The sequence below is a fragment of the Cervus elaphus genome, chromosome X, assembly GCF_910594005.1.
Source record: "Cervus elaphus chromosome X, mCerEla1.1, whole genome shotgun sequence".
In the NCBI taxonomy this organism is placed as follows: Eukaryota; Metazoa; Chordata; class Mammalia; order Artiodactyla; family Cervidae; genus Cervus; species Cervus elaphus.
Window position 1 is genome coordinate 152,113,433 of NC_057848.1, and position 12,131 is coordinate 152,125,563.

Sequence of the window (12,131 nt, forward strand, 5' to 3'; positions counted from 1 at the left end):
GAGAGAACCAAAGGGCTTTATGCTGGGTACAGAGCAGAGTCTGGGGTTCACTGTCTCTACCAGACGCAGTGGAAGCTGACTGTGCTCACAACCTGTTCTTTCCTGCTGCCCTCAGAGGTGAGCCACAGAGGAATGTAAAGAGCCCAGAAACTAGAAGTAGCCTGTCTGGGTTCAAGGACTGATTCTACCTTTGCAAGCTGTTTCCTCATCTATGAAATAAAAAACTCAAAAAAGAGTTACTGTGAGAGTTAAGTGAAAAAAAAAAATGCACCTAAACTCCTAACAATGCCTGGCACATGGCATGTACTCCATAAATGTCAGTTAGTACTCTTGTTACTAGTTTGAGTCAATCTGACATTTCCTGTTTTGGAAAGATAGAGAATAATTGCCTATCTTTTGGCATCAGTGTCTAATGACACTAAGTATCTGGCTCCTGACATGGATTTTTGTATTATTTGAGAAACTACTACTGTAACACAGTGTGGTAATACACAGTGAGTTTTATTGAGAAGTTTCAAGCACTGTGACCTGAGGAAGTATTTTCAGTTCATTTTATCGAAATACTTCAGTTTTCCGGCTGGATCTGGGATTATCTGTTGAAGAAAAGAAGACAATGTACATCATCAGTAGTCTGATAATAGTTGCCCATCTCTTGGGTCAAGATTATTTTCCTGTACCAAATTATATATATTTAGGGAAAACTGGATTTGTCCTACCTGCTAATTTTAATCTCAGCTATTTTAGAAGGCAGGTGATCTGCTAGTGAATTAACATCTGTACTTAAACACTCCCAAACTTACTTATAACTCTTCTCTTGGCCACCAGGCTTGCATGGCATCTTCGGGTTTGATCTAATTAAATCAAACACATTAAGGGAGCATGGCTACAGATGTTAATGCATTTGTAAAATAATCTGCTAATGAAGTGATGGTATGCTACAACCTGAAAAGGGGGCAGAGAGCTCAAATGGATTTTTTGGCAGTCTAGGGTATAACCTTTTCATCTCAAACTGCAAAGTAAAAGAAACACCCTATATAGCCTCCCTAGATGAAAGAATGTGTTTCAGTCTCATTTTCCTTCATATGACAAGGAGAGAATCATTAGCTTCATTGTCAGTTAAGCCAGATTTTCTCTAAAGCTTTTAATATATACACTGAAAAATTTTTCTTGTGACCGTTCTCTTTGTCCTGAATTTATTTGAACAAGTCTCCACCGCTTCCCTCCTCCTGCTTTTTAAATGATATAATTCTCTGAATACTTGGCTTTAAAATCCAGAGCATCAAGTCCCATATTCTACTTTCCCAGTTTCAGCTACTCTCCCTACAGTCCAAAGAATGCCTGTACTTCTTTTAGGAGTTCTGCCTAGCAATGTTTACTTCATTTACAAAATCAAGGCAGGTCTGTTACAAACAGAGCTTATCCTAGGGTTGGCTGCTGCTTTTTGGCCCCAGCCATCCCCTTAACAGAAAAATGAACTTGACTTACTGTTTCACTACCAGGTTTCCAACCAGCAGGGCAGACTGAAAGGAACAAAAATTGGCAAAAGACAATTTAGAAACTGTTCAATTCTCTCTAGCAACTCTCAGCTTTTCTTTTTCCAAATGATACTGAAAATAGAACCTATATTAATGAGAACATTTCTAGGCCACCTAACACTTGACTTCTGTTAGCTTACTGGCTTGCAACAAGAAATTTTAGTCCTGGAGCTTATCAGCAGATAGCTGTTTTTCAGTTTTCTCAGTCATGTTTAGTTACATTTATAACAGAAGAAATCAAATTGAGTGTTCCTTTAGTAAAGTTGGAAAGTTTGGGAATCTGGTGAATTGAAAGATCTGGGTACAGCAAAATTCCTCAAATGTACATTCCCTTAAGCTTATCTTCTGTGCCCTGCAGTATTTGGTCCTGATGCCATGGTTCACTGTTTGTTTTAGCACCCTGACCCAGGCACTAAGTTATACTTTTGAAAGGAATATATAACTTATGTTCTATTTTAAGAAGAATCTGATGTTTACCATTTGGCTACTGCAAAAACTTGGAGTGAAAGGGTGAACTAATAGATTACTAGTGTGTTACTGAATAACCTCAAAGATTTCTGAATTACCTTGAAGAAAAAAGCTAAATTAAATAATGTAAAACATGCAAATAAAACCTACATTACTAGATATGGCCAGATTGGTTGGCACATTTTAAGTTAATAGAAACATAATGGGAAAAATTACAGTAGCAGAAACTTTTCTCTGAGATATCCAAAAGGGCTACGAAAATAATATTTTTTCTATCCTATTCAGTAGGTAGAATATATTAGTGACATTTTGTTAAAAGCACTTTCATATTAATAATTAAAATTTGATTTGCTTAAAAGATCTAATAATTTGAAAATAATTGGAAGACTCTGGAACCATGAAAATTACTTTTAAGGTAAGAAACCATATTATGCTACTATCTCTCAAACTAAAAAATCCAAAGGCTATAACAGAAGGAAAGGGCACCTTCTCCATGTCTGTCAGTGTACTGGAATGCCTGAACCAAACGTAGTGTCTCATCCACGGATCTACCCACGGGAAGGTCATTCAGAGTAATCTGTCTTAGGATTCCCTTGTCATCAATAATGAAGAGACCTCTGTAAAACAGAAGAATGGGAAAGATGAGGACATTTGTTCTCAGTTAAGACAAATATTAGTTACTTTGAATCCCTGTACCGCTCAAACAGAAAGATGTTATGCAGAACCAAAAACATAACTACCTACCTACTTGACTGGTATGTGCATGCACACACCCCTATACCCACACCCATCTACTGTGTATTTTGGGATTATCACTGTTAAATAGTAGCATTAAAATTTTGTTTTTGTCTTTGAAATGTACTGTAGTATTATCAGTTGAATCTTCATGTGTACTAGATTTGGGACTGTACTATAAATGATGAAACTGCATAGCAAAGCCTTATTCTACAATACTTAAAATTTTTTTTTGAATGAGTAACTCAACCTCTGAACCTACTAGGGCTCAGTCTCCTTAGACCAGATCAACTTGGTCAAACTTAGGTAAAATTGTTAATTACTATTCATATTTGTGTTCTTTCACATACTACTTTCACAATTGAAAATCCTCATAAAAGGTGATCAAGTCTGTTTTGAAGTAAGCGAGCTTGACTGGAAATTTTGACCTTGCCTCTGTAACACTCATCATAGCCATATACTCCACATAAAAACAAAAGCTGCCTGTTTTTTGGTAGCAAACTGTAGCTTTTGTTTTCTCTTTTGATTTTGTGAACTGCTTCTTTGGTAGACTATGAGACTAAGACATTTGCTGTGCTTGCTAATATTAGATAATTTACTTGGTTAATGTTCAAATAATTCTCAATTTGAAAAGTGCCTCAGTCTTTAGTGGCATATTTATTCTTTGGGAGTTAATAATAATCGCTAGGCAGAAACCATTATGGACTTGACAAGTACAAAACAAAAAGAAAATTGGCAGGGATACATTGATTCAATATGGATGAACCTTGAAAATATTACAGTAAGTGAAAAGAGGCTAGTAATAAAAGAGCAGATACTGTAGGATTCCATCTATATGAAATGTCCAGAATAGGCCACTATTAAGACATAAAGTAGATTAGTGGTTGTGTAGGGCTAGGGGAGGGGGACTGGGTGAAATGGGGAGTAACTGCTAATGGGTATGGGATTTCTTTTTGGAGCAATGAAAATGTTCTAACATGGACTGTGGTGATGGTTGTACAACTGTGAAATACTAAAAATTACTAAATTGTATGCTTTAAATGGGTGAGTTGTATCGTATGTGAATTTTATCTCAATAAAGCTGTTCTAAAAAACCACAAGATTATAAAATACTGACACCTTTACATAAAACATTAAAAGAACTATTAGCACTACAAAGCAAATCAATATGATTATAAGAAAATTACAAGTATTTCAAGCTGAAGCTGCCCTTGTTTCTAAGAATTCTATCAGCAGTTATTAGCTCAAGTAACTCAATGAGAGCTGTTAATAAAATATATCCTTAATTTTTCCTACTCCAGAGGCACAGGTTTGCTAAATACTATGATACTTGTATTTAGAAAAACTATTACTCGAGTCAGTTTGGAAAAGAGAAAGAAATGGACAGAAAGTTTGGGGACCTGGGTTCATGTCTGGGTTCTGCAATTAACTATAGTCACTTTGGCTAAGTTCTTGGAATGCTGAATCCGTTTTTATGTAAAATGACAGGGTTGAAGGCCTCTAGAATTTTCCAGTTCTAACAGTCTTTGACACTCACATAGTTTCAGTCAGGACTCACCAATTATTTTTAATGGTATCTACAACATTTTTGCAAGTAGAACAAATATTTCTTGATCAAACCTTGTATCTTCTAATTCCATTTCAAGTAGGATTACAAATATATTTGTATTTGTCATCATGTACAACTACTGAAAGGTACCTAAGAGTGTGGCCTGAGTCTTCCAGATATACGCCATAGTCCTTTGAGATCTGATGGTTCAAATCTGCAAGAAGTGGAATCCTTATTGACCCAAGTCCTCCTTGTCTTCGAGGAGTATTAATCCTGTTAACAGAAAATGTACCTTTCAGGGTTAAGTAAACAGCATATATTAAAATAGTCCACACTCCTTGCATATGCACACAAACATGTGCATGGCATCTCTTGTCATTTTAAATTTTGTGCAATTAGGTGGAACATCTTTTCATGATTAATGAACTAAAAATTATTTAATCATTGCTAAGAAAATAAATATAAAAAAATTTTATTTCTCCAGATTAAGGTTATCCACTTTATCATAATAATCATAGAATTCAGTGGTTTTTGCTGTGGATATTACATCTTTTAAACAAATAATTATTTGGTACAGACAATTTTTTAAATCTTTATTGAATTTGTTACAATATTGTTTCTGTTGTTTATGTTTTGGGTTTTTGGCTGTGAGGCATGTGGAGTCTTAGCTCCCTGATCAGCGAATGAACTGGTACCTGCTGCACTGGAAGGTGAATTCTTCACCACTGGACTGCCAGGGAAGTCCCTGTATCTTTTGAATTTAACTTTTCCCAAAATTTGAAATGTTCTATAAAATCTTTAAACATTTTTACTTTACTTTCATTGAACTAGCAGCTCTCAGATAAATTTATTCCTGAACTGTCTGATAAATAATTATATTCCTGTCATGTTAAGAGTTGTCTGCCCATAATTTAAGAGTATGTCTATTCGTTCCCTATAAATGTTAAGTTTAAGATACTGACCAGGCCAAATGGGTGAACTGTGAATCAACAGAGCAGGCTACCACTTCAGTGTTGATTGATCTGAATTCGTCAATTCTATCACCAAAGGCGATGATTTCAGTTGGACACACAAAAGTGCTGGAAAAAAAAAGTCATTATTCTCAAAAAACACACATCCTTAGTTTCAAATGATTTTGTTTTTATAAACACTTTAGTATATAAAAATGTACATTAAGAACAATTTTATATATGAACCTTCTCAAGATGGAGGAGTCTAAAAAATGGTCACTGGATCAAATATCATTTAATTTAAAAATATAGAGTCCTCAATTATGTCTTGATAAACTTTATATTGGTGCATACAAACTGAATGTTACCTTGTATGTATGTGTAAGTATACAGGGCAGCAATGAAAAATGGACTTCCTGCTGTGTGTCATGGTCAAGAAGGTTTGAAAAACATAGACTTAGGGGGACAGGTTCCTACCACAGTCCAATATAGGCTTTTCAAATGTTTCAGTTGTTCGAGTGGAGGACTGCCACATGCAAGAAGACAGTTCTAATCCAGATTATGTCCTTGGAAATCTGGCCTATAAAATGAACTTTTAATATTTTCCAAAAGGTAAGAATGATTGGCCCTTGTCCTCCTTTCTGTTATCCCAAGAAATGTTACCTAGAGATATACTGTGTGTTAGTTGCTCAGTCATGTCCGACTCTTTGTGACCCCATGGATTGTAGCCCATCAGGCTCTTCTGTGCGTGGGATTCTCTAGGCAAGAATACTGGAGTGGGTTGCCACTTCCTTCTCTTACTGGCCCAACATAAAAGTTTTGGCAGAAACCTGAAGGGTTACAATTCTGATTTTCTTCCTTCTAGACTGTGGCAAATGTCCCAGGATTCTTCTTTCTCTAACCAGGTCCAGTTTGGCTGGCTTTACATGCAAACAGCAGAAACTCTCTTAGCTCCTTGCTCCAGAAGACCATTGCTAACATCATGCTTTAATAAGATAGGTCTTATTCATTGGGGAGTTTTAAACAATACTGGAGAAATAGCTTATTTGTGTGCTATGTTAGGCTAATTTCAAAATTCAGGTTTAGCATCATATATATTTAATATGTGTGCTGCCTTTTGGTTTTACAGCAACATGAATTTAGAAGGCCTATCATTTTATATATATTAAAATGTCTACTTCAGGTTTCTATTAGAAGTTAAGTTATAGTACACATTTTAGTTAGTCAAGCCATAGTACAAATTGATTAGAAAGAAGGAAGTTCTTACTAATTTAAAAGATTACATATTATGCAGATTCATGGTTTGTTTCAGTCTCAATGTACACATTTTTATGAGAATTCTATTTGGATTAGAGTAGGAGTCAGCAAACGTCAGCCCACAGGCCAAAATCTAGTGTATCTTGTTTTTTTAAAATAAACTTTCAATGGCGTACAAGACCCCTTTATTATTGTCTGTGGCTATTTTATGCTATAATGGCAAAGTTGAGTAGTTGCAATGAAGATCACTTCAAGACTAAAATTTTTACTATCTGGCCCTGTACAGAAGAAGTTTGCTGCCCCCAGTCTATAGACATAAAGATATGAGCTTAAGTATATCCTCCCTACAAATTTAAAATATATTTACATAGTTCTAGATTACTCCTAATGGAGAAAGGAACTTAGTATACAGTGGCACAGACAGAATAATCTATTTACTTTTTATAACCAAAAAACATATTCAAACAGAAAAGATCAAAGTTGGGATAACTTTCTTTGGTATCTTTTCATTTTCATGGAATTTGAAAAATTCAAAATTAAATCCTCAGTGTGACTAAAACTCCAAGAATCTTTACTTTGAGTCAACTTTCTACCTATAAAAGTGCTGTCAGAATTAAAGAGAACCCCCTCCATAATCATACTTTATGTTAATAGGTGTTATTCCTTAAACATATCCAATATTTTCAGGAAAATGTTCAAATCACAGGAAAGTAACATGCAGCAAAGAACAAAAATAATAAAACCAAAGTTAAGTGCTATCACCAGAGAAAAAGCCTTATAAATATTCACGTTAACAGAGAAACAGATTTGTGGTCTAAGTCTTGCTATTTAAATGCTTTCTAAAATATTCTCAGTCCATTTCCTTGCCTTAGTAAGTAGAGTTTAATGAATATAACTGTGGTTTTTGTCTAATGATTACGTTAACACAATCATATATATATATAAGTATACAACATTGGGGTCAATGGGTTATGATTCTGAAATATATTCAAGATGTTACTTTCTTGAAAAAAACTCATCTCAGGTTGCCCTTTATGAACAAGTGCTAAGAAATTTCTAACTATATGATGCTCCTGAGCAAAGATGAATAATGACTGAGGTATTACTAGCTGCTATGATATGGATTACTTACAAATCAAGTGGGTAGAAGAAAAAAACCAGGTACTTCCCACGATAATCAGTTAACTTGAGCTCCTTAAATTCTCCATTTATCACAGCTGTTCCTTCCCAATAAGGTGCTGGCTTGGAAACTAAAAAAGAAAAATATATGATGTTCTTAAACGATGAGAAGGTTGGTGGGATGACAGAAGGACATCTTTAGGACATCACTAAAAACCAAGGCTTCGGAGGGAATCTTTGGACCTCTGTTAGCAGTCTGGTGATGCAGATGGACTTCTGCAGTTTTATTGAATGCGTAAAATATTTAGAATATTTAGAATTTCAAAGGAAATATATTACATTGAAGTGCAATCATCAAAACTATAAAAAAACTGGTGATATATTAATATTTGTGTCCTTTTTCTTAACACGTTAAAGCTCTGAGACTTGGCAGTGATCTAGTAACTATTCAAGATTGTAATGAGTGTAAATGATGTTTCAGGATACCTGCAGCATCCATAATAATGGTATGAAATATATGTGATTCTACTTGGCGACAATGAGTACTACTGAGGCTAAGGTGGTTTGCTGCTGATGTTCATAATGGAAAGAACTGCTATATTTCAGCTGGAGATCAGTGAAAATAAAGATTCTTTTTCCTATTCATGCTCACAGACCCCCTACATTCTATCCCTGCACTAAACCCTACAGGATACTTCGCTATAGTTCCTCCAAGTTAATCAGCTTCCCACATTTCAAACAGTTAGATTTTCCGTTCTCTAATGGCAGTCTTCCAGATGTATTAATTTAAGTGTTTGTCCAGTTTCTTGAATATACACAGAGGACCTGCTGCTACATTTAAGGAATAGGAAATCTGCAAATATGTCAGGACAGAAGTGTAAAATCCTAGACCATAGGATTATTTTCCAGGCTTTGAAAGAGGAGACCCTCTTGAACAAGTGACCTAATGGAAACTGAATAGTTCATGCTGCTCTCTTGTCAGTGTATGCTTGGAAGTCTAGCCAACATGCTCTGATAATAATGTACCTTGATATTCTGTTAACACATTTAGATAGCACTTAAAATTTCAGAACCATTACATACATTAATGTCAATACTTGCTTCCAAGTTTGACTAAGGTTCCTAGGAAGTAAGGGTTATAATAGAATTTATTATATTTTGTATACTAGCCAGCATTTTTGATAACTCTGAAAACAGAGAAACACTTAAGATTAATTTCTCTGTGGAGTTAATGTATAACAGGTGATTACTTATCTTGAGCCAGCAGCCTATCTCACAAAAGCATCCTGATCTGATTAGGTAAAGGCCAGGAGGGAGAATTAGATAGCAGAAGGATATGGAACTATATATGCTTTATATATATTACTTAAAAATATTACTCAAGTGTGAGGTTATAGTTGTAATAATGTGTTACAATGATAGTCCATAGTGATTTTAGCATATTGGGAAAACCAATAAAACAGAAAAATTTTGCTCTGAAAATTTTGATTTTTGGGATCTTTCTTTTTTACAGACACTGATGGAATGCTTTATTATCTTAACAAATTGGTAAAGGTTTGTTAAATGGTAACAGTGTTGGCGAGGTGGTAGAAAGGCATGCCTTCATATCCTTGACTGTACCTAGATATGGCTTTTCTTTTTCTTTTTTGGGAGGGAAATTTTGGGTTCTTGATTTACGAACTGCAGTGTTAGTTAAAAAAAACTGTCATCAGTTTATAGAGCAAAGAGAATTCAGTTTGCTAAGATCTATAAATGGAATTCCCAAAGGAACCATTCGCATGTCAGGATGGGGAACACATGTAAACCCATGGCTGATTCATGTGAATGTATGGCAAAACCACCACAATATTGTAATTAGCCTCCAATAAAAATAAAAATAAAAAATAATGTTCTTACAAACAAAACCCCAAAATTGTCCCAAATACAAATCATATAATTAACAAAGCAAAAGGAAAGCAGTATAAAGTATATTTAAATTCCCTTTCCCCATAACCCATCTGTTTAACTACTGTTAACATTTTGATGTCCTTCCTCCTAGTCTTTTTAAACACAAATTTGGATCTTGTTGCATCCCACTTGTGAAAAAAGTAAGCATTAGATCATGAATAATTATTCATGTTACTAAAAATATCTGAAAGTATGAACTTAATAGCTCCATAATATTCTGTTTTGAGTGAAGGTCCTTGTACCTGTAATTCTAGATGAGCCTACACATTAGAGAAATGTAGCAAATACCTAAAATTTGAAAAGGTCTGCTGGTAGAGGGAAATCTTATTACTACCATTAGGTTCCATGAGCAGACTTGGATGGCATGTTGTGGGAAATATATGTAATGCCAGTAAATGCCACTTTAACTGGCTGCCATATTTCAAAATATCTTCCGAGGCAAGTAAAAGCAATGAGACTTGGAAATATGATTTTGAAAGTGTAACACATACACACAAAAAAGAATGTGTAACACTAGCTTTTTAAAAAACAAAAACCTAAAGATAACTTGCAGTAGGAAAGAACTGCAGATGTTTAAGGAGGCAACAGTTTTTCTCATTTATCACTCCCACTCCATCCTAAGGCATATCAACATTCCATTTAACACTGGGGATGCATAACTGCGAAGCATTGCTTTTTTTCACTGAACATGGCCAAGGAACATGCTGTAACTGGACCACAAAAGCCAAATACACATCTTCAGAATGCCAGATGGTCAGTAGGAAAAGCAGGTTATTTAAAAGCAAGCAAGGGACGCTCTTTATCCTTTAGTCCCTACCCACTTCTTTTTGGCTGATCTTAACATCCAGATGCAGCAGGCCACAATTTTCTCAGTATCCACTTAGTCTGACGTGTCTTTTCTGAAAGTGGCCATTAGTTGTGTACACTGGACAGAAATGCAAATAATCAAAAGCCAAACTGGCAGGACACAAATTTGCCACGAGGTTTATCATCAACCCAAATGCATTACTTCTAACCTCCTTTTCCGCATTTCCCTACAAAGAGCCTCCAAGATACACCCTGTAACAAGCTCTTCATTTCTGAGAAACACAAAGGATGCCCATTAACTCTATAGGTCTCTGGGAAGGTGGCTTTTAACAGTTTTCTTTGTAAGATGCAACAACAAAATGAAACGTTTCCTCTCCTGAGCCAAACGTTGTTTAGCCACTTTTCTGTTTATCCAAACTTTCTGTGAATCGTTATTCAACTTTTCAGCGCATTATTCTCCGAAATCGTACTTGAAAACAGACGCGATGCGCTGCAGGCACTTCGCGATGTTTGAGGAAGTGTTCTAGTTTACACAACATCCTCTTCGCCTGCAAGCCCAGGACCAGGGCCACCCTCTCCCTCATCTGCGGCTTTTGGGGTAACCACTAATTCCTCCAAAATCTGATCAGTGGAACCCACCCCTTTCTTCACACCTCTGGAACCCCCTCCATCCCTCCACCCCCTCAGGAAAACCAAGCTCCCCCTTCGGGACCGGAGGTAGCCCAGGAGGTGCCGCCCAAGCCAGGCCCCCGGGTAGCCACCGTAACCAGGGTACATGTGTCCCCTGGCCCTCCCCACCTCCGGGTGCCACCGGTCATCCCGCCGTGGTGGGGCACCACCTACTTTTGGCTTTGCTGAGGTGCAGGGAGTGGTCGGCGACCGAAACCCGGGACACCTCTCCCGGGTACACTTGGCCACCCGCATAGAAGTGGCACTCCTCTTCGCGGGTTCGGGGCCTCTCCTCAGCCTCCAAGCCCCGCACAGCTTCGGCCCGCAGCAAGAACAGCAGCAGAGGCAGCAGCAGCAGCTTTCGGCTCCGGCCAGGGGCCAGAGTCATCGCGGGTAGCGGCGGGGGCGGCGCCTCCATGACCACGCGAGTGTAGTCGCACGTCCCTTGGCTCGAACGCTACTTCTCCCGCCGCCAGGCAGCTACAACCGCGCGCTCAACGCCCGTTCGAGCCCAAGCGCGGCCTCGCGAGACCAGCCCCGCCCCCTCACCCCCCCGCCCCTCCGCTCCCCCAGTCGCCCGCTTCCCGGGCTCTCCAGGAGCCGGCCCAGCCACGTGGTCGCTAGCCCCGCCCACTCATCCCCCTGCGTGGGTTTGCGCATGCGCCCTGGGGCAGGCCCAGGCAGGGCGCTTTGCCTAACTCTGAGAAGCGACAGCTGCCGTGACTGGTCTCACGCGCTCCCGCCCTCACACGTCTTCAGACATCCTTTTACGCTTGTCTCTTCCACAAAGCCTCACCACTGCACACCATTCCCCCCCGCCCCTCAAAAAGTGAAATTAACTTATCTCTGAATGGGTTGCACTTTATATTTCTAACAGGTACTGTTTTTTTCCTTGAAGTGATCTGCCAACAACGCCACGACTCCCCCCACCCCCGCCCCTAGTTGAAGCCCTTGTAAGTTTGTAAATCCTGGGAAAACTTGGAGAAGAAAGGCCTAACCATTTACTCTTCTCCAGCAGGCAAGGCAAACAGGCAGTTTGGTGACTTAAGCCTGCCTCAAAGGTGTCTTATTTTTTAACTTGAAAAGTTCCCGGAA

General features: G+C 37.9%; 1 protein-coding gene across 2 annotated transcripts; it reads right to left on the minus strand.

Annotated features, from left to right (window-relative positions):
• Nucleotides 1-482: 482 nt before the first annotated feature.
• Nucleotides 483-11,581, minus strand: PRDX4 (peroxiredoxin 4). Of its 2 annotated transcripts, XM_043897036.1 has the most exons (8): nt 11,211-11,581; nt 7,627-7,744; nt 5,250-5,366; nt 4,438-4,560; nt 2,490-2,620; nt 1,486-1,520; nt 801-851; nt 483-593 (listed from the first exon to the last, which is right to left on the minus strand). In XM_043897036.1, exons 1-7 carry the CDS (start codon nt 11,452-11,454, stop codon nt 801-803), a joined length of 819 nt encoding a protein of 272 aa, XP_043752971.1. In that variant the 5' UTR covers nt 11,455-11,581; the 3' UTR covers nt 483-593. The 2 variants fall into 2 exon arrangements, with proteins under 2 accessions (XP_043752971.1, XP_043752970.1); XM_043897035.1 differs by lacking the exon at nt 801-851 and having other exon boundaries at nt 11,211-11,580.
• Between the last annotated feature and the right edge of the window lie 550 nt (nt 11,582-12,131).